The following is a 24,074-nucleotide window of genomic DNA, read 5'->3' as shown; positions in this document are numbered from 1 at the left end:
CACCATACTACTCACGCTGTGCAGCCTCCTGTTCTAGGCCAGTGTTCCTATACTGACCCTTTCTTTCTCTAGCAATTGGTGTCCCTTTCTTTCTTCAGATCAGTAAGGGACTAGTTATCTGATGTTAGTTTATTTTCATATACACAAATAAATGCCTTATCTCTGAAGCTGAATTTACATGTTCCTTCAGGATTACGTTTCAAAACACAATCCAGACGGAATGAGGAGGGACTCCGCTTAAATAGAACATTTAAACAGAACACTGGGCCAATTGCATATGCAGTTGGCCCAAGCCCCCCCCCCCCCATTGCATTTGGATTGCATTTGGATTGCATTTTAAAGTGAAGGTAGGGAACAAGAAATAACAAAAAATGTTTTTTGTAAGATATTAGACAATGACCTCCATTGAAGATATGGACTCTTTATTTAACATTTTTGGAAAAGATGGAAAGTGTGAAGGTTGAGTAACAAATTGTGATGTAGTGGGGTGAAGCTCTCCTTGAATCTTTCTATATCTTTTCCTAGGACGCAACCACATCTGTGCGGATAGGACTCATGATGGAGGAGATGATATTCAACCTCGCTGACACTCATCTGTTCTTCAATGACCTAGAGGTGACTGTTTCTGTGTTTTGTTCCTCACAAAATATAACCATAATGAGCACACTGGGGCAAATTTACTTACGCGGTCCTGTCGCAATCCCACAGTTGCGTTGTCCGATGAGGATTCGGGTCTGGCGTGATTCACTAAGCTTGAGCGCCTGAGTTCCTGCATCCGTCGCTTCTGCGCCGAGGTCCGCCGGAGTTCACCAGCTTCTATCCGGTGCATGTCTTGCGACACAATCTAAAATGTTAAATCCTGCGCGTTGTCCAAATCCGTCGGGTCTTCCGACAGCCACGCTGACCAACAGCAAGCAGGCACCAATGCGCCAAAATCCAATTGCGTGCACCAAAATCCTGGGGCAATTCACGGCAAAACGAAAATCGCTGGGAAACCCGGCGAAAATGCGTCCAACAGACCCTTAGTAAATGAGCCCCACTGTGTAATCTTTATCAGTGTATAGCGGGTCAAAATCACATGCAAGAATATTTCCTCATCAAAAATGATTTATCATGAAAATAAATGTTTTTTTTGTTGGGTGTATTTTATACAGATGGTTAAATAACCTACACATATCATATTGTAACCCCACAATACTCTAAACTAAATACCCTTCAAGAGAAATTTTTTTGCTCTGTTTGGCCTGTTTGACCAAAAATTGCAAACTTGTAGGTGGCTAACCAATGGAGATTTACAGATGCACATGTTGTGTAAAATGTCAAATATTATAACTTGCAGATTCTTACAATGCCATGGTTAAAATCTGCCACAGGCCGCTGAGAAACAACCTAGTGTGTCCTTAGCGCCTAGTCTATACAGTTTTCTTAATACTTTCTGCAGTAAATACTGTAGAATTGGAGGTTCAAAAGTCATTGATCATATTTCTACTAGATTCTTTTTTCTTTAATTCACAAAAACCTTTAATAGTTCTATTTTCATTGGCCCCATAAAAATTATAAACAACCTTATACCCATATATGTTTTGACATTGTAGTCTTGTAGAAATTCTGCTAAGAACACATGGGTTGAACTCTTGCTGATCTCTTTCATTTTTGGCTGAGGAATAGGAGTTAACAAAAGGGCTAGTGATCTGTGCACATGCAGAGTAGGCTGAGGGCTCCTTTTGCAGCCAGTTGCTTTAGGCCAAACTCACATGGTCATTATTCGCTACACAGAAAAAAAAATATAATGGAGGTTGCTTTGTTTTGTGCTAATTCTTGGTTTTTGCTTAGAAATTCTAAAAAAAAATACTGACCACTTGTATGTGGCCTTTTGTGGAAATTGATATATATTAGTTTCAATCTATTTTAATAATGCTATTTTTTTTTTTTAAATAGCTTTTTGTTGAGTTTTTGGTTACAAATTACAATACATAACATAAGCATAAACATGTATATTTATACATTAACATTTGCTGTTTATAGTCCACGTGAGTTCCATTTGTTTTGGCCACAATTACATTTTCTGTCTGGTATTACATATGACATATGCAGCTTATAGTCTTTAGACATTTTTCCCCCTTGTATATATTACACATAGCTACATAATAGCTTCACTGCTTTATTAAACTTAACAACATTAACAACAATATAAACATTTCAGGCTTGCCTTTTTTATTTCTCGCATTGGTGGCAGATTGTCTTTGAGGATGTTATCCTTCATTATATGACTATCTAAGACAGTTGGTACCTATTTTGACACCTGGCGTACTAGTATCTCTGATTTATTCAATTTCTTTTCTTCTATGTCTTTTCTATTCAGTTATTCTCTTAAACCTCTAATTATTGGCGATAAATTTGGGTGCAATTCAATCCAAGGATCCCACATATCATGAAAGGAAGATACTCTTTTGTTTCTTAAAGCAATTAAGAAACAAAGGCACAATGTTCGGCCAAAAGATCCCTCATAGATCTCATGGTGGGGGAGGATGCAGATTTCCATGCTCTGGTAATTAAAAGTTTATTGGATAGAAGAGTGTGTCCTATGATTCTTCTATTTTTGAAGGGGATTTTTTGGATGTCTAACCCTAAAAGTTCTAGTGCTGGGCTCATAGGAACTGGCTTTTTAGCCAATTTTGAGCACAGCTTGAAGACTTCTGACCAGAAGGTTTTCAACTCTGGACAGGCCCAGAAAATATGTAGGATCAGATGACTCAGGATATATTTGCGCCAGTCTAGCCGGGGTAAGGTACCACCTGGTAACGCATTTCAAGTGTACTTCCATTATGTTAGCGTTCGCCGTAGCTTTCCTAACCCATGTACTAGCCATTTTCCATTCCTCCAACTGGACTTGTCTCCCCAAGTCCTCCTGCCACTTTATAACTGGTGAAGATAAGGGGATACATATGTCTCTCTGGAATGACTCATAAAGGTTGCGTATACCAAGTTTGGGAATAGACTTCCCTGGAATAAATAGATTTGCCAATCCAGATGGTATTTCTACAGTACTGTATGTTTGTCAAGGCTTTTAGCCCACTGGGCCACTTGGAGGTATTTAAAACTTTCTTTGTCCCCCAGACCATATTCAGAACATAACTCATTAAAGGGCTTAATCCCCTCTTGCCTGAATAAATCTGCTATGTTGACCATACCTCTTTCTACCCAATTTTTTTAGGGACATGTTTGGTATCATTAATTATATTACTCTTAATGGGATTTGGATCTCTTTGCTAGGTAAATCCTTCTTCATTGCTTCGACTAAAGCTTTCCAAATCTCTGTTGATGCCTTGATTGATGGAGCTGCAATATTTGCGCCACTAGTAAGTTTTTCATTTGCCCGTCTCCCACCATTTGGGATTCTATAGTGGGCCAGCTTGAGTTGTGCTCTGTAGAGCACCACATCTTTAGTTGTTGCGCTACTATTGCCCTGTGGTAGTTCCTTAAGTTGGGATTCCCCAGACCTCCTCTCTCTTTAGATGCATATAGTGTGGAAGCTGCCTCCCTTGGTTTACGGTTATTCCATATGAAATTTAACATCTGTAGGGTATCAAATATTTTTGTTAGGAATTTGGATCACTAGAGTGCGGAAGTAATATAGGATTTTTGGGAGTATTAACATTTTGTATAGCACCATACGCCCTTGCCATGATATCTCTTGTTTGGCTAGAGAGTCGAGTTCGCTTTGTAGCTCCCCTACCAGTGGGTTAAAATTTGTTACTGCTACATTTTTAATCGGACTACAAAGCTTTATCCCTAAATTCGGGATATGGTCCCTGACCCACTGAAATGGGAATTCCCTTTTTAAGTCCGTCTAATTGAGGTGAGATGTGGATTCCAGGATCTGGGATTTACCTTCATTTACTTTATAGTATGGTACTTTGCTAAAAGCTTGTTAAGCGTTCTGTGTGGCTCTAAGTGATTCTGTGACTGACGTCAGGGTCAAGATCACATCGTCAGCAAAAAGTCCCACTTTATGCTGCCTTAATCCTGCTGACACCCCCTTAATGTTAGGATCGCATCTCATCCACTCTGCCAGGGGTTCCATTACCAATACAAACAACAATGGAGAAAGTGGACATCCCTGGCGGGTCCCATTAGTAATATTAAATGGAACTGACATTACTGAGTTGGACGTGACTCCTCCCTTTTGCGGAGGTAGTAGAGTATAGGGCTTGAATGGCTCTCATAATGGGACCCTCAAATCTTACCTTAGAGAGAACTGAGAAAGCATATGACCAATAGATACTGTCGAACGCCTTCTCCGCATCCAACGTGAGAAACAGAGAAGGCATCCGAGAGTCCTCCATGATCTTCATTATGTCTATAATTCTTCTGGTTCCATCGGGTGCCTGTCTGCCCTTGGTAAACCCAACCTGATCGTTGTGGATCAAGCGTGGAAGGACTTGTAAAATCCTGTTTGCTATAATTTTTGCATATCATTTGGTGTCATTATTTAATAGCGAAATGGGTCTAAAGTTTTGTGGAACTGTTGGGGGTTTCCCTGGTTTGGGTAGTGTGATGATAGTGGCCTCTACCATTTCTTTAGGCAGGGAGCCTTCGACCATCGCTTTATTCCATAAGATATGGAATAAGAAGATCACCAAAATTTATAAAATACTCATTTGAAAAGCCATCAGGCCCTGGGGCCTTATGTTTTTTAAGTTGTTTTATAGATGAAGCCAGCTCTTCAGCTGTTATAGGTCTACTGAGGGATTCTCTTTGTGATGAATTTAGTTTAGGTAGATGTATTTTTTTCTAGAAATTTGTTAATTGCTTCTTGGGGCAGTTGAGGTGTTTGATGGTCATCTTTTAAGTTATATAGAGATGAATAGTAATCTCTAAACAAGTTAGCAATTCTACATTATGTTGGAAGTATTCCGATATGGTCTGATTTTTTTCTCTGTAGGTAGGTAAAGAGTAGATAAATGGAGTATTTCTCCAGTACCACTGAGAAGGGAGGTTACTAGAGAATGTCAAAGTTAAAAATATAGGAGAATGATCAGACCATGTGGTGACACCTGTGTCTGATTTCAATGCTTTACTGTCTGCTAAGCACAGGTCAATTCTCGAGAACGATCTATGCCTATGTGAGTAAAATGAGAATTCTCTAGCAGTTGCGTTTAGACATCTATATGTGTCAAAAAGAGCCTCTTTACGTAGCCATTTAGTGAGCGAGATTGGGGTTACTCTGCCTCTTGTAGTTGTGTCCATATTTGTATCAGGGATGATATTAAAGTCACCAAAGAGTAACTGGTTGCCTTTTTGAATTTTTCTAATTTTTTTAAATTGTTTTGTTTAGAAATTTTATTTGAGATTTATTTGGTGCATAAATATTTGCCAGGGTAAATGGGACTGAATTAATGTTGCATATCACAACCAAGTATCTCCCTATTTCATCACACAAGGTTTCTAAAACCTTTACCTCTAAGTCTTCTCTGAAAGCTATTAAGACCCCTGCTTTTTTAACCTCGGCATTTGCCATGAAAATCTGAGGGAATCTTTTCTTTTTGAAGGATGGGCACTTGCTTTTCATAAAATGTGTCTCTTGGAGACATACAACATCTACCTTCTCAGCCTTTGCATCTTTCCACACAGATGACCTTTTAAAGGGAGAGTTTAACCCCTTGACGTTCATACTCACTACTTGAACTGTCATCTTTCTGTTTTTTTAACCAGCTCTTTCATCCTCAAGTTAGTTTTATAATTACACATATATAAGCATCAGCCTGAGTAACTTTAAAACAGTTATAACCTGTCAAAGAAAAACACAATTTAACTTTTTTGGTGGAAGCCGGGGAATGTGGCTCCTGCTGCTTCTACCACTCCACATATCTACAAGTTATGAAAATTTGTAGAGTTAACATCAGAATAAACCTTGCAGGAGATGTTCTAGCCTGCATCATTCGGGGCTATCAAAGTTCACCTGGATTGCCTCTTAGCCTGTAGTTGTAACTTAGAAAACTGGTCCTGGTCACCTTAAGCCTGTTGCCATTCTTTCTCGACTGGAGATGTGCATTTTTTTTAAGCCCCATGAGTGGTTTTTCACATTGGCTTTTTTTTTCATATGAGTGATTTTTCACTGATGCCATTTTGGCTTATTGAAACAAACATTGGTTGTCTCTTCCTGGCGTTACTGATTTTTCACTGATGCCTCACTGGCCCATTGTTTTCAATAGGCTTTTACACACATTTTTTTCCATTGATCTGCTGTTGTCAGTGAACATAAAAAGGTCAGGTTCCACTAATAATTGGGAAAAAAAAACTAAAGTGTGAAAAAGTCTACAATGTGTCCACATTGGGGCTTATTTACTAGTGATCCTTCGGATCGCACTTTCGTCAGATTTTAGAAATTCTCTGGATTTGCGTCACTGTGACAGCTATTTAGAAGGGGATTGTGTCACACGATCGGATTGGGAAAATCGCGCCGACCTTCATGGGACAGAAATCAGACGAGCCGACGGATTCGGACTGAGCGCGGGATTTAACTTTAAACTTGTTGCGCAAGACACGCACTTACATACACCAGGAACAAGAAGGTGAACTCTGGTGGACCTGAGCGGGGAAGTGACAGATGCAAGATATCGGACGCACAATGTTAGTGAATCACTAACGTGTTAACATTGCGTTTACATTGCATTTTGTAAACAATAATATAACTTGGCAAATCTCCTCTTCTCAGCTGTAGTAATGCATTTCAAAACACAATGCAAACGTAATCAAAACGCAATGTGTGAACAAAGGCTTAGATGCATGAAGTTATGATGCTGGTTAAATAATTACATTATTGTCAACATTTTCATATACAAAATGCAATGTAAATGTGAAGTTAATGCATGTTTTAACAATATGTTAACATATATGTTAACATCACCTTAAGTGTTGTATTTTGTAAACACAAATGTTAAGAATAATGTAATCTGGCAGATGTAATGGGTTTCAAAGTGCAATATAAATGCAACCAAAACACAATACGTGAACGTAAATCTACCATCAAAATCAAGCATGATAAAGCAGGGACACTTTCCTATAGAACAACGCAGTGTGAGTGTGTGCTCACACGTACCACTAGGGGTACAGGGCATCGGCCCTATCGAGTATACGTTTCTATGAAAATGCATGTGATCAGTAACCAGAAATCGATGCCTTGCATTAAAACAAGGCACCGTGGCTCTGGTAACCAATCGCTTGCGTTTCCATGGAAACGCATACGCGATTGGGCCAAGGCCCATCCCTGTACCCTTGCGCTGTGTCTTTAAACAGAGCACTAGCGGTACGTGTGCAACCTGACTGTGGTAATCTTGTGTGTGCTTTGCCTTCACTGGCTGTTAGACTGTCTCCCCCTGTACTTTCTCAGCACTTCAATCCTCCCTCATTCCTCTCTCTGCCTGTTGTAATCTCATAGGCCGCGGTCACACGTACCGCCAGGCGTCTGTTCATAATGCGACGCTAGCGCACAGGGGGGCGGTCCTGGGAAACTCATTCGATTGATAAGCCAATCACATGCGTTTCGCTGGAAACGCATGTGTGTTCGCATTATGAACGGACGCCTAGCGGTACGTGTGACCGCGGCCATAGCAGGAGCAGAAGAAGCTTCAGCACACAGCCTATAAATCTGCGCCCATGGATAACAAATATAAGAGATATAGAGGTATATTGATATACAGGTTTTACAGGTATACATCTCTGAATCGCTAAATACTTTTTCATCCGTTTACTCTGCATTTATGTCACTCAAAGTCTTTTCAATGGTATATATCAGTAATTGCTGATTGATTTATCATCTCTATTCTATGCATTTAAGTAACTCACAGCATTTTCAATGGTACATATCTCTGATTGCTGAATACTTTTTCATCTGCTTACTCTGCATTCATGGGACACATATACTAATGGTCGTGTGGCAGTTTTCGGCCAGACTCAGACATTCTTTTAGGTTTAAAGGGAACCTACCACCACGATTCTACCTATAAAGGTAGATCGGGTGGTAGGTGGATGAATGGGACGTAAGGAGAGCCCTTTTTGGGCTAATCCTCACGTCCCGACTATCTTTTAGTAAACTTTAATAAATTTTTTTTTAAGCGGCTACTGGGGCGCGGAGTAGCTGAGGCTACACATTGCGGCTATTCCACGCCCCAGTAGCCTCTTTTCTCCACCTACCATTGCATGCGCAACACGCAGGCCTTTGGTTGCGTGGCCATAGCTCCGAGGCCGGCGCTAATGCACATGTGCAGAACGCCGGGTACTCGGACAAGGTGAAACGGTAGGCGGAGAAAATAAGCTACTGGGCCGTGGGGTAGCCGCGATGTGTAGCCTCATGTCTGGCTACTCCACGCCTCAGTACCCACTTAAAAAAATTTACATACTCTCTTATTTTACTAAAAGATAGCCGGGACGTGAGGATTAGCCCAAAAAAGCGCTATCCTCAGGTCCCATTCATCCACCTACCACCCGATCTACCTTTATAGGTAGAATCGTGGTGGTAGGTTCCCTTTAAACTGCTTACACAAGTATTTAAGAAGTGTTTGCGCCACATTTTTGATGCACGCTACTGTTTTGTGGCGCGGGTGTACTATGCTTCACACGACACAAATTTAGACACTGAAGCGGGCACTGTGTGCCACATTTATCATGCAACGGACAACACAAATGTGTTGCACGCCCTATGTGAAAGGTGCACCAAAAAATGCATTGTAGTCTGTTGGGGCAGTGCAGGGGTCACCAGATTCATGCAGAACGTGCACCAGAAATCCTGAATCTGGCGTTCCCTGCACACTACACTGGCAAACTGGTTCTTAGTAAATGTGCCCCACTGTCTTTTCAATAGTATATATCTGCTAATTACCTTTGTTTTGCATGTATCGGCAATTTCCTCTAACATTTGAACCTTCTTTGTCCTGAGTTAATATTCATCTTTATCCTTCAAAGGAGTTTGTTTTTCTCTGTTTACCACATGCACCACATGTGTTAAGTCTCTGAGCTTAATTTTTTACACGCTAAAAGGGACTGGTCTCTGGCGCTAGTCACAGTAGGTACAGCAGAGAGCTTCAAGACGGGTCTAGGTGCCTTTTTACATCTAAATAAGATTAACTGTTATGTCATACAGAATTATTTCCCCTAAATCCTTATCCAATCCCTTCCCTCCCTTGGTTGAACTTGTGTATTTTTTCAACTGTATAAACTATGTAACATTGGAAAAATAATATAACGAGTTAGTATTGTGTTAACATATTGTGTTTGTGGGTGCTCCAGATTCAGGATGCACATTTTTCATGAATTTAGCGCTCCCTGCGCTGCCCCAACAGAGTGCACCAACTTTTTTGATGCAACTTTAACATAGGGCTTGCGACACAATTCTGTCATGTTAAATCTGGCGCATGGTTCGACTGAACACCAGAACTTGTCCTAATTTGTGTTGCATGAAGACTAGCGCAGCTGTGCCACAAAAGGGTTGTGTGGATAACTGGTGCAACGGCCTTAGTAAATGTGCCCCGGTGTATTTTTAAAAAAAGTTCTGGCATTTGTGGCATCTAAATATTAAAGGACATCTACTACCAGGATCAAGGATTGTAAAGCAAGCACACTGACATACTGGTGTGTGCACCCTCTCGTAGGATCTGTTCTTCTCTTAGCCTCTTATGTCTTGGTTTTTACAAGAAACTGGCATTTAAAATTATGCAAATGACCTGAGAGGCTCCACTCTCCATGGGTGTTAATGGAGCCAAGAGACCTTCAGACTGAATTGCATAATTTTGATGGCCTTTTTTTCTTAAAAACAAGGGCATGGGAAGCTTGGAGAAAGGTGAATCCTGCCAGAAGGAGCACTCACTAGTATGTCAATGTGCTTGGTTTATAATCATTGATCCTGGTGGTAGTTGTCCTTTAACCCCTTAAGGACGCAGCCATTTTACAGCTTAAGGCTCAGCCCGATTTTTTGGATTCTGACTTGCTTCGCTTTATATGGTTATAACTTTTGAACACTGTTACTTATCAAAACGATTCTGAGATTGTTTTTTCCCCACATGTTGTACTTCATTTTAGTGGTAAATTTTGGCAGATAAGTTTTGCGTTTATTTACAAAAAAAAGAAAATATGATAAATTTTTTGAAAAATTTGCCATTTTCGAAATTCTAAATCATTGCGTTTTCAGGCAGATAGATTTACCAGCTAAATAAGTTGCTGAATAACATTTCCCATTTGTCTACTTTACATTTTCATAATTTCTGAAATGTCTGGATAATTTATTTTGATGTCACGCGGCTTACAAATAGAATATCGCTTTTCCGGATTTTCAGAATTGACTATTTTGGGGATAAATACAGTTTTGAATGAAATTTTACATATTTAGCATCAAAACCCCCTATATAATCTACCCATTTTCAAATCTGCACCCCTCAAGCTATCAGAAACAGCTTTTACGAAGATTGTTAACCCCTTGAGATCTTCATAGTAATTGAATCAAAATGGAGGTGAAATTTAGAATGGTCATATTGTTCCCTTATACGTTCATTTAGCACTAAAATTTACACATTTCCAAAATATAAAAAGAGAAAACCCACCATACAATTTGTTCTGCAATTTCTCCTGAGTACAAAGACCCCCCACATGTGGCTGTGACTTGTTTTATGGGCGCACAGCAAGGCGCAGAAGGGAAGGAGGGCGCTGCAGCTGCCAGGATTTTAGTTTCCTCATTCGCCCCTTTTGAAGGCTATAAAATTTTCGCTTTTTCGTTATTGGGGCCATGTGACGGCATTTTTTTTGCGGGATGAGATGCTTTTTCCATTGTTACCATTTTGGGGTTGGTATCACCTATTGTTGAAAATTTAGGAACTTTTTTTGAGGGCAGGAGTAGAAAAGCATCAATTCTGTACTGGATTTTTGACTTTTTTTTTTTGGTGTTCACCGTATAGACTAATAATCATGTTAGCTTTATTCTATGGGTTGATACGATTACGGCGATACCAGACATGAATATATTTTCTTACGTTTTACTAAATTTGTCAAACAAAACCCTAATGTGGGGAAAAATCTATAATTTTTGTATTGCCGTCTTCCAAGTGGCATAACTTTGTTACGTTTTTGGCTACGGAGCTGGTTGATGGCTTGTTTTTTGCGGGACATGTTGTACTTTGCACCAGTATCATGTCTGAGTACATATGGTTTTTTGGTCACATTTTATAGCATTTTTTGTGGGATTGAAAAGGTAAAAATCATAATTTTTGGAGGGTTTATAACAGTTTTTTTTTACGGCGTTTATCGTGGGGGTTCAATAATGATTTACTTTTATTCTACGGGTTGTTACGGACGCGGTGATACTATATATGTGGGGTTTGTGTTATGATTTAGACTTTTTTTTTGAGTTATATGTCTCTTTATATGTTTTGGGGGTTTGGGGCATTTTTAGTGATTTATGACTTTATTTTTTTATTGAATAACTTTTTTTTTTACTTTTTCACTTTTATACCATGGGATATGAACAAGCAATCATCCGATTGCTTGTTCATGATAATATTCTGCAATACTGATGTATTGCAGAGTATTATCAGTGTCAGCCTATGCACTTGCATAGGCTGGCACTTTGCCAGTAAGATGACGTCACAGACGCCATCTTACTGGCAATTCTTGCTAGTAACTCTGGGGTCCAGACCGGACCCCAGAGTTACTATAGCAACGATCGGCGCCCCCCGAAAACGGTTCGGGGGGGCCGATCGTGGGGGAAAGACCCCCCAGATACTTGTTAGATGCCGCGGTCACGCTGACCGCGGCATCTAACGGGTTAAGCACCCGCGATCGGAGACAACTCCGATCGCGGGTGTTACACTGGGGTGCCGGCTATTAGTTACACCCGGCACCCCGTGTTTCCCGATGCCGGTTCGGCTCTGATCCAGAGCCGAGCCGGCATAAGCGCCGTGGCGGATATATCCGCCACTGAGCGCTAAGTCACTGCGCTCCGTGGCGGATATATCCGCCGCGGAGCGTGAAGGGGTTAAATCATAAGAAGTTTTGCCTGGTTTAGACATGTGGCTTTTTCACTTGCTCATCAATCCTCAACCTTACCAGCCAGCCTGAGATTATGACCCATCACTGCTGCTATAGCATACCTTCTAACAACCCCGGATTCGACGGGACAGTCACGGTTTTATACCTCTGTCGCCACGGGAGGTTGAGAGATTGTCATGCTGTTCCCAAGAGAAAAACATGCGATTGGTTACCAACCACATGCACTTCACTGGAAACGTATTAGCTTTGCATTTGTGATAGTGACAGCACCCTCAAGGAGCTTGAAGGGTTGCGCCAACTAACGGCAAGTTTAGTTGCACATGAGGGCAGCTGGAGATTTGTAGAGAAAATTTTAGGAAAATAAGAAGATATTAATCCATGAGTGTACAAACTGTGTTCTGGGCTCTTAATAAGTCCAGTCTAATTAGAATGAAATTTAAAAATAGACTGTGTAATGTCTCTTATTTTCACGGTCGCCGTGTGATTACCAGTATGTGTAACTATTCTATATAACTGCATACATTGCATCTATTTTACAATACTGTAGGCCATGCTGGCTTGGAATAAGTTAATATGTTTCCACATATAATGTGATTGCAATGATCGGTAGGGAGTTTACATTCCTTAAATAAACAGATGTGAGCAACAAAATTCAATAACAACCAATGTGCTCACTTCATTTAATTATGGAAGGGACCAGATTTATACATTATCTCATGTGGCCACGTCTTATGAACGAAGCTTCAAATTGTGCACCACTCCCAGTACAACAGCACCATCCAATGAACACATGAATAGAAAGATGTGGCTACATTTCTCAGTGCAGTAAAGTATCAGGTTTAGGCTTGTACTATTAATGTACAATCTCTCCGATCTGTGGAAATAAATTGTTGCGTCTGTTAAATGAAAACTCTTATTGCTTACATCCAGAGACAGAGAACAGAATGGGGCATGGAACTAATTATTCAAATAATTAGTAGGCCAACTGTGCAATCCAAAATCTTTCTTTATATTAATCTTGGATGACAACGGACATGAAGGCATATATATACATCACCAATTCCCGTCTCAATATGCTTAAGTCCACGTTTTAAAAGTCCACACTATGGAATCCTGAAATCCTGAGCTGGGAATTGGTGATGTATATATATGCCTTTATGTCCATTGTCATTCAAGATTAATATAAAGAAAGAGTTTGGATTGCACAGTTGGTCTTAGTATTATTTGAATGGTTTGCTGATCACGGTTAATGGGAGCCCGTGAACTAGACCAGTGTACACACTATGACATAAGGTGCTTGATTGTGCGCCCGAATTCCTGCATGTGTCACTTCCACGATGAGGTCCGCCGGAGTTCACCTTCTTCCTTGTTCCTTACTTGTAAGTGCTTTATCATGCGACACAATTTTAAAGTTAAATCCCGTGGTTTGTCCAAATCTGTCTGATCGTCCGGGGGCCCGCCCCACGATGTGTGTTGCATGAAAGCCGGTGCGATTGCAACAAAATCGGTTCACGTGCGACACAATGCGCTTCTAAATACCTGTCCCGGCGACGCGATCCCTGAAAAGACGGAAAACCTGATGGAAATGCGGCCGTGGGACCCTTAGTAAATAAGCCCCATAGTGTAGAGAGGTTATCTCAGGGACCACTGATGCAAGGAGTGGTAGATGCATCCCATTACAGCCTCTCCTCTTTCCCCTCACCATACACACTGGGGTTCATTTATCTTGTCTTTTTGCACTTTCTTCATTTGTCTTTATTGTGCCTCTCTTTTTGCATTGGATGTAAAAATTTAGTGAAGTTGTTGGCTGCCTCAGATTTGCTCTATTTATAAGATCCATGAGATGCATATAGCAGGGCAGATGTGCTGGTTTGTATTTGCATCTTTTTTGTTTAGAGCAAATAGTTTGAGCCATCAAAATCTTGGAATTAGGTTCAATATTGGAAGCGGAAAGGCATAATTCACACTGGTGCTCATGTGTTTGGATATAGTTCATTCCCGTCTGAGGCTTTTTCATGTCTAAATGTTGCTTATTTTTACATGAAAAATATTCTAGCTGGCACAGCATAACATTTTCTTTTCAGTGTGTGGGTTTGGATTTAGGGGCGTTTCTTTGATTTATGGGCATCTTCATATTTCTGCTGCTTCTTACCTGCTTTTCTTGACTCTGACTTTTTTGCTTTCCCCTCTGTGGCGGCTCTCATTTCTTCTTGCTTCTGTGGCTGCTTATGAGTGGCTATTGCTTTTGTACTTTTTTTGTGATATTGTGATCACATTTTTTTATTTTGATGCCAATTAATATAGGAGATGGATCAATACATTTTAATGAATTTGCGCAATCTGAAAAAAGTTACAAACAGATTTAAAGGGTTTTCCCATGAATTCTCAAATCTCAATCCCCTAGTGAAGGTTGCATAACAAAAATCATTTTGAACCCCCTCTTAACTCCCTTTTCTAGGTCCTATCACTCAGTGATGGTCAGTGTAAAATTGTGGGAAGGGATTCTCTAAACAGACACATTATAATAAATTTAGCTCTATGTGCTGAAAATATGGTTAGATTATCGGGTACAAGGTTTATATACACTTTTTTATTTAACTTCTGAACATTGTACTAGTAGCTGACACATAGAAAGAGAGATGAGACAGATCAGAGATGATAAGATCCATGAGATGCATATTACACAATGTCAGCTCTGCTACATATTTGTTCTTACACTATGAAATCTCATGTGCCACCTTCCCCTTTTTAGATAAAGAACGTATCTGCCTACTAACTTACAGCTTCTCTCTCCTCACCATATGTTTGCTGACAGGAATTGAGTGAATGTCTGTGAGCTCTTTCTTGAAATGCGGGGGGAGGTGGCTAGAGACAGAGAGGAGTTCAGCTCATGCACCATCAGACCGAAAAGCAAGATGGCTTCCCTGACCCTAAGTCAGAAGATACAGGGTCGGAAACAAAGGTCAACTGAAATTGTGTACACCAGGACTGATAGAGACAGGTTGGACTTATACCAGTGAAATTCTGTATTTGTGTTAATACTGGTGAATTAGAGAATGTGTTATTTTTTTATTCTGCGTACATTTAAGAAACTTGTCTTCATGGGATTACCCCTTTAACACATTAAACAGAGCAAAAGAAACCTTGATAAATTAGAGCAAAACCAAACAAAAAGGAAAACAAAGAAACAAAAACAAAGAAAACGGACAAGGAAGGCAACTCCAACACAGTTTAACAAAAAAGATCCGATTTTACTTAAAGAGGACCTGTCACCCTAACAAAAAATCATCTAAGAGCTGCTTACTGGAGCATATTTTTAGGGTTACAGGTCCTCTTTAAGTTCTCAATGGTTTTGAAAGGAAATACCCTAAGCTTAAATAAATACGCTCAGCTAGGAAGACCCTTGTGTTAGACACCTAGGTGCGCTCGAAATACTTTTACCTATGTGCAGGCTGCAGTAGCCCAGCCTCTTGTACCTTTTAATACCCTAATCCAGGGGTAGGGGACCTATGGCTCGGGAGCCAGATATGGCTCTTTTGTTGGCTGCATCTGGCTGTCAGACAGATCTTTAATAAATAGTGATGGCTGCTGTGTGTCTCTTAGACTGATGGTGGACAGAGCAGCGATGTTACCGCTGCTTACGTCCTTTGTACGACCCAGGCGCCATGGGAGGGATGAGGAGCTGGCTGCAGGGAGCATCAGGATTTGGAGTAGAGAACCCCCTGGAGCACCGCGGACAATGATGTAAGCAGACACCTGGGACCGGAATCTAAGTGGCACATGGGCTTCACCAGAGTCCGCCACAAAGCAGTATGGTCTTGCTGCAGCGTGGTACCATCAGGTTTTTCCACAAGCATGACTTGTCCACAGTGGCAGCCAAGGTCGAGGTACAGTATCACTAGGCAGTCTCATGGTCAAGAACAGGCAGGTGGCAATGACGCAAGGTCGGGATGGAGCAAGAGATCAGGGCTGTCAGCGAAGGAGCAGAATCAGGAATAGGTCCAGGGTCACAATGGGAGGTCAACACTTGGAAAGGAAACAGTGCTTCATGCCTATGAAGGAGCTTTCCACATTAAGATCCGGCGGGGAATGCTTGGAGCCGCCGGTCTTTATAGGAACCAGGGAAGTGGGAAGCACCAATCAGCGGCGCACTGGCCCTTTTAATCTGTAAGGGCCAGTGCGCGTAAGCTGGCTGGTCAGGACGGAAGCTGGAAAGTGGTGAGTTGAGTGAGCTCGGAAAGCGGAGCTGCCACAGAGAGGGGCACGGGTGTGCCTGCGATCCGAGACTTAGATCGCAATGGCACCCGTGACACTGGGACTACCTATTTACTTGGTGGCATGTGCATATTGTACAGCTCTTACGGAATAACATTTTAAAATATGTGGCCTTCATGGCTCTCTCAGCCAAAAAGGTTCCTGACCCCTGCCCTAATCCATGGGAACCATTCTGTGAGTGTGCTATAGGTGCATTGACGGTATAACACATAAGCTTACAAACTTATCAAATTAACTCTACTTCCCCAGAGAGAGTATAACAGGTTTTGTACACAAATAGATCATATTCTGTAGCAAGGATGCCTGTGACTTACAAACTACCTATCTAATCTTACTACAGGCCTTTATACAGTCACTATTAACTTGGCCACAAGAGTGTAATGCAGTGTGTGCACAATTACCCTCTGTGTCTGCACAGGGGCCCCAGTCTCTCACTGACCCGGGTCTGTTGAGTACCTTACCTGGGTACCTTCAGAAATAGCTGGTAAACACATGGTCTCACATGCACTTTCATGTGTCCTCTCAGCAGGGTTCCTGATGGCAATTCTTTCCTTCACATCTGGAATTCTGCCACACTGCCATAGCCTGTGATCTAGTTATCATTACAGTGCTTTTGTCCCTTAGGGAATGCTCTCACACATGGAGGACACTGGAACACTTAGTCAGCAGTTCTTCTTTTTCCAGGCTTCTGGACCACACTCCTAAAATGGCTGCCACACACTCCTCCTGCCTGGAGCTCCACCTCTGAAAAACAGGGTCTTTATGTCACTGCCAAAGGAGCTTTGGTTTTTTGGCATCTTGTGGTAAACGGTGACCTCTTGTGGTCAAAAACAAAATATCAGTTTTTACATAAACCTATGTACAGAAATGGGTGCATACACAAAATGGAGGCTGTTTCACCATCTTACAGCATAAAGGCCACACCCACCAATCCCATCTTCTTAAGGACCTGCGATTTAGCGGAGTTGCTTTAGGTGACGGAAGAGAGAGTAGGGTAGCTTCTCAGGGGACAGAGTCCTCTATCTGCAAACATGCCCCGTTTTTCAGTGGCTAGAGTCCTGAATACCAGAGTGGCAACCCCAGTAAGTAGAAAAGGATCCCTAGGGAATGAAGGATGGGGTGCCCGTGATGGTGTACAGCTGGATCCAGAAATCACTCAGAGGCATGTTGGTGAGGTGTGACTTACAGTTCTTTATTGGAACAGGTAACAGCATTAACAGCGGAAAAACTTCAACTGGTTGGAGGTGGCTGGTTGGAGTTCAAGTCCTCATACAAGGCGAAACAGTTTGGGGGGCCATAGTGTTGAACTTATGTTTTATTTAGCAACAATATAAGTGTTATCTACACCAGTGATTTTCAACCTTTTTTGAGCCGTGGCACACTTTTTATACTTAGAAAATCCTGGGGGACACCACCAACCAAAATAGCACAAAATGACACTAAAACAGTCATATTATACATATAGCTAATAATATAGATTCTAAATTTATTTTACTCAGTGTGAAACCTGGGCCTGTTTCGATAAACACAAAAGGGATATCCTGGCAGGAATGGTGGAGGGACACACAAAGCTCTTCCTCAACAGTTCTCAGTTTCTCCCTGTTTTTAGTATATGGTGCTGATTATTATGTGGCTCATATACTGCAAAATAAAGGGGTACAATGAGAAGTACTATGGCCATGAGGCCAGAGTACGAGTGCCAGCTCATATACTAAGCATATGAGCTGGTACTTGTAGTACTCCAGCCTCATGACTATAGTATTTCTCATTGTTATATGCAATATACTGCTGGAGTACTAAAAGTACCAGCTCATATGCTGAGTATTCTGCCAACAGTTCATATACTCAGGCAAAAGCTCATATAGTCAGCATTATTGGTGGGCATTACCTTGGCAGTGGGCAAATGCGAGAGTCTCTCCGCTCTCAGGATGATACGCCGGCCTTGGTGACGTCATTTTGTCGTGCGAGGTTCAAAGCTTGCGCATGTGTTATTGTACACGTCTCCTACACTGTAAGAAGCCGTGACTGCGAATCGCTGCGCATTGCCTGGAAACAAAAGACAGGGAGCACCATAGTTTGGGGAACTTTCCCCGCGGCACACCCGGCCATGTGTCGCGGCACACTAGTGTGCCACGGCACACTGGTTGAAAATCACTGATCTACACAGTCATTTGAGCAATGAACAGTGAGGATAGGGGATCATAGTGTTAGCACACACATGTATAGGGACGTTCCAATAGCTTTTCAATTCAGTGCACAAACTTGTGTGCTTTTTGCCAATCTCAACGGCATAACAGTGTGAACCTAATAGTCCAATAGTCCATAGCTAAAAAAGAGTTATAATGCATAAAACGTGACTGAATAGCTGTCAACTTTATAAATAGAACACCAGTGCCCCCTGGTGGATGTCTCCAAAAAAAATGTGTGTGAGTATACAAAGGGAAAAAGTTTCCCCCACTCAAATATGAAAAAAGTCTATTAATATGTAGATAGCACCATTTAGTTGTAGATTTTTATGTTGAAGTTCATTTATAGAAAGGTACAATTCATTTCTTTCTTGACTTATGCAAATAAAAGTTACGTTTTAGACTAATGGGTTTCAGGGAGGTCCCCAATGGAGCTTTTTTGTAAATATTGTTGAGTAAAATATGGACCCAGTCGAATACTACATCCACAATTGTGAATTCATGCATAATCCTTGACATACACATAATATACCTGCCGTCTTGCAGTCTTAATCCTAGTGTATGACTTCTAGGTGTCACAGCTTAGACACCCCCTAAAGACCCATGGTTTACAGAAGCCACACAAGTACTTAACTCAGGTTTTAGGCATAAGCCTGCGGACAGGATTTGACATACCGTAAATAAAGATGAAGACAGACCGACACAATCTATTCACATCGCTGCAAAGCCTATCGATTACTATATTATTGTAAAACATATCATTGGCAACAGATGCAATGGGTACCTGGCTTGAAAAATTTTACATAATGTTACTTAAGCATTATTATTACTTTTGGTAGTAATAGAAACAAAATGTCCTTTTCCTGAAAGAAAAATGTCCTTTTGATGAAAGACAAAGCACATGATATCATTCATGTCATTAAATGAGAGTCAGTTTCACCTGAAAGGGAAAACATTAAGTGCTTATCAACAGACCTTATTCCCTGAAACAATAGAAAGTGACTCAGAGGGCTCAGTTGCACTAAAGTCCATTCTCTGGGCAAAGTCCTTGAGGAAGGGAAAAGGGCGAAGAATCTCCTCTGCGATGAGGGTCACAGTCCTTAGTAGAAGTAGTTGTATTCTGCATTCATCAGAGATGAGTGCTTTTAAGCACAACTGGGGATAAGTCATCTGCCACAGCTGTGGTTGTAGCAGGACCTAGGGTCATTGGAACGTATGGATGGAACATGTTCCGATGCAGCTGGTGGATCAACTTGTGAAACAGAAGCTCTCATCACCTGGAGATCATCCACTGGCAGAATCAACCTGACGCAGGAACATCAGGAACACTGGGGGCTCTGGAACTGCTGACATGGGACACCCAGAAGCTGGAACTGTAGCTGGAACAGCGGGAAGGTTACCTGCGGCAGTAGGCATCTCAGCGAAGAAGGGAGGCAGGCACTTCTCTGACTGACTTCGAGTACCTGGGGTGCTGTAGAGAGCATGATGATGACCACAGCAGCTTTAGATTCTTCTCCATTGCTGACTTATGGATGACTGTTATTTGGGGACCGACCGGCAGCTGTTGGGGGCGCTGTTGAACTTATGGGGCAATTTCTGTAGCTGTAGCGCTGTAGTGCATTCACACCAAACAGCGTAGGCTTCTTAGCATGCGTTCCTGGATACTCCGCAGGCTGGTCAATGTCTTTTGAGAGAGTCCCTTTGCTAGTTGGGCCTCTTACGGGGAGATGTTGGTCCTCTGTGGTGAGGCTGGACTGTACCCCAGCCGGAACTAAGAAAGAACTGGTAACTGTCACTTGGATATGGGCCCTGGGAGCCAATGTACTCAAATCAGAGGTGCTCCTCTGGAGATCTTGAAAGGAGCCGCTGTGGATAATCCGCCATTTTTGCACTTAGTGTGGAGGATGACAGAGGCAGACAAAAGTGCCCGATGCTCCAAGATGGCTGATTAACCCTCTACCTTGCCTTCATGGTTGCAGTGCTGGTCTTCTCCAAGGTACTTCGCGCCAGCAGGACGGAGCTTGAGTCTTTCCTACCTGGAGCTTTGGTGGGCTGAATTTATTTCTGCACCACACGGTCCTGGTGCAGGATTCACTTGTATGGTAATAGCATAAATTCTTTATTGAAGAAAACTTCAGTACATACAAATTGAAACTGAGTAGTCACATGAGTTAAGGCTAACAGCCTACGTGTTTCAGATAAACTCTTTATCCTTATTCATGGCTAACATAACATCAAATGATCCTGAGTTTATATAGATAGATGGTATGAAGCCACATGGCAAAAATTCAGCCAGCATGTTGAACTCAACCACAGAACATACACATTAAATATAGAGACTGGGCCTCCAATCCTGATATCTATCTGGCTGGAATATCGACAATTGTCGTTTTATGTGTCAGCTAACTCTACCAATTCAGGTTTCAGTTCTTCCCCTACTGCCCTAGAGGCCCTCTTCCGGACATCGTCTTCCGAGACTGTGCTTTCTGCATTGTACAGCATCTGACTCAAAGATGCTACCCAGGGTAGGCCAAGCTTCATCAGTGCCAGGGAAATTGAGCTATCTATCACATTTACAGACAGAGGTAGATAAAGACTTTCTCTTCTCCCATAAGATGCAGCTACCTTGCAGTGCACAGGAGAAGAACTATAAACTTTTATCTAGATGGCATAGATGTCCCCTACTGCTTCACAGAATTTTCCCGGAGTTGCCAGATAGGTGCGTAAGTGCGTTAAATGCTTCACATTTGGTGGAGCTGTCCAATGCTCCATCCCTTCTAGAAGATGGTCTCTGACACATATTGTCAGGTCACTGGTAAGAGTGCTGTTGCATCACCTCAATTGGACCTAAAGGGCTTGCTCCGCCACTTTTTGGCGGGGTTACGCACTGTGATCCCAAGGCATTGGAAGAGCCCTCAGCCCCCCACAGTGGTCGAGTGGATACAGGAACTATGCTTCATTAGCAGGATGGGGGAGATGGTGGCCAATGACTCTGCAGACCAGGGTAAAACTGGTACCGCTTGGATTCCGTGGGAAATCTTCCAGAGCTCCCAAGGATTGCAGGAACTGCTTACACGCACTTGTCCCACCCCCCATATGTGTGGTTCTCTCTTCAATCTTATTACTGCAATATTTATGGTGGTCACGGACTTGCATTGAATTCTCATTTAGGATGTCTAATACATTGAATTATAGATCTGAGTGCATGATATATCCTTGATGACCTACAAGTCCCGGAGAGACCTATACTACTATATGTTAACCCTTTTGCAATATGTGAGAAAAACAATGGGGCAGATTTACTTACCCGGTCCGTTCGCGATCTAGCGGCGCGTTCTCTGCGGTGGATTCGGGTCCGGCTGGGCCATTTGAGGCCATAGAAATATTGACTGCTTCTTTATTTTTCGCATCAGAAAGATGATGCCTGATGCACCAGACATATTGCAATCGACAAGCACTACATTTTATTACATATATAACAAAAGCAGTATTGCAGTTGATGAACTGACTAATATTATACTGTTGCTCAGTACGTGTTGATATGGAATTTTTTGAAGGTGACACATGGTCACAGCAAATATGCATCTACCATGGCCAGATGTGAGTTTTTACCATACTCCAAAAAATCTGGAGAAACCAAGCTCCATTGATCCACATGGGAGAAAGACTACATCCCAGGTGAGCTGACTAATTTTTTTGCTGTGGACTTGTTGAAGGTAGCTGGCTGGAGTTCAAGTCCTCAAGACGATCCTCAGGAAGGTGTGCTCTCGAGCTGGTAGAAGCTTTAGGCTGGGCTGGTAGGGATGGAACAGAGTCCTGATGTGGACCTCTGTTCTGGGCCTAATCTCCTGACGGGCCATGGTGTCAGGCAGCTTGCCTGAGAGATCTCTGCTTCCTGGGCTAAGACGGACTCCTCTGAACAAATACCTCCTGGCACAGACCATGCGCTCCCACCCACAAGGGATTTTATAACCTCCCCTTGTGAGGTAGCAAGCACTTGTCCAACCAGCTTATTCCTTACAGCAAGTACAGAGCATATAATTGGATGGTACAATTAACACTTAGCCTTCTAGGCAGAGACTTACAGCTGCATTTCCCTATGCTAAAGACCTAGTGAGGTGATTAGTCTCACCAGGCAGCTCCTGACATGGAGCGTGTCGAATTTCGCAACACCTACTAAACAAAGAGTTGTTGGAAAAAGAGGTATAAGAGCTTGTATAATGGTCCATTTTATAAGGGAATGGAATAAAAATAATTTAATAAAAATAAATGCTGCTGATTGTACCAGCCATCAGCCGCCATCTTATTTTCAAAGTCAATGGGACTGCATTTTCCGGATAACAGACAGGGGAAGTACCTGGAATAGGTTAACGCCTTAACAACCTGGCCCTTTTTTTTTTTTTTTTTCATTTCCATTTTTCACTCCCCACATTAAAAAATCTTTAGCTCTGTGATGGTAATGAATATTCCATGCCGTGTACTGGGAAGCCGAAAAAAAAATTCCAAATGCAGTGAAAATGGTGAAAAAAAGGGTTTGGATTTTACGTTTTTGACTGTGTGCCCCAAATGACATTTTTATGACATACTTTATTCGTTGGGTCGGTACGATTACTGAGAGGCCAAATTTGTAAAGGTTTTATAATGGGCGCTATTTTCCGTTACGGGGATAAATGCAGTGAAAAAACGTTATTTAATTTTGACAGATCGGGCATTTTCGGATGCAGCAATACCTAATGTGTTTATAATTTTTACTGTTTATTTATATGACTTCTAGGGAAAGGGGGGTGATTTGATTTTATTATAATTTTTTAAGCTTTCTTTTTTTTTTTTTTACTATTTTTCAGACTCCCTAGGGTACGTAACTCTAGGTTGTCTACCATATTCTGCCATACTACAGTATGGCAGTATATGGGGATTTTCTTCCTCATTCATTACAATGTGCAATTAGCGCTCTTCGGAAGACCCAAGGCTGTCATAGCAAAAGATCGCCACTCCCAGATGATGTCATGGGGAGCAATGATCTTCGGCAAGATGGCAGTGCTCATGCGCTGCCATCCTTTTGAAGCCGCTGGCAGCTTGGCCGACGGCGATCACTTGGAAAAACACATGCTACCAGTGCTAGCACCAATCGCAGGTGTTACTGGTAAGTCTTTGCTGCAAAGTCTCTGTAAGAAGAACTCTTACTCCCTGAGTATTGGGCATTCTGAAAGTAATGCTTAAATGCTTGATGTTAAGGGGGCTGCCTTACAAGGTAACAAAATAGGTTTTTCTTGTCCCATCCTGGAAAACTTATTTTCATATTTCCCCGAATCCCCTAGTGGAGTATCAATGGCTATAAGTCTCCCTATACCTGCAAAGCGGCCTTAATTGGCAAAGTCTCTGTAAGAAGAACTTTCTCTGTGACCGCACTCAGGCTTCATTCATAAATAGAAGTTTTGCATACAGGTGTATGTAGGTTAGAAAGCATCTACACTCACCAGAAACTGAGGCTACAATTTGCACAAGCTCATCGAAATTGGACAGTAGAAGATTGGAAAAACGTTGCCTGGTCTGATGAGTCTCGATTTCTGCTGCGAC

The 24,074-nt window shown here is 41.8% G+C and overlaps 1 protein-coding gene across 10 annotated transcripts in view; it reads left to right on the top strand.

Annotated features, from left to right (window-relative positions):
- EYA2 (EYA transcriptional coactivator and phosphatase 2) overlaps positions 1–24,074 on the top strand; it is a 565,525-nt gene that overhangs the window by 467,504 nt on the left and 73,947 nt on the right. For 9 of the 10 annotated variants that reach the window (XM_072110586.1, XM_072110587.1, XM_072110585.1 and 6 more), the window contains one exon: positions 526–615. The exons of the other annotated variant lie outside the window; for it this stretch is intronic. In XM_072110586.1, coding sequence (XP_071966687.1) covers positions 526–615 — 90 coding nt within the window. The remainder of the gene's footprint in view (positions 1–525; positions 616–24,074) is intronic. 10 annotated transcript variants of the gene reach the window in all.

This window comes from Engystomops pustulosus, chromosome 6, assembly GCF_040894005.1.
Source record: "Engystomops pustulosus chromosome 6, aEngPut4.maternal, whole genome shotgun sequence".
Classification (NCBI taxonomy): domain Eukaryota; kingdom Metazoa; phylum Chordata; class Amphibia; order Anura; family Leptodactylidae; genus Engystomops; species Engystomops pustulosus.
The sequence above is the reverse complement of the archived record's forward strand: the minus strand, read 5'-3'. Positions and strand labels throughout refer to the sequence as shown.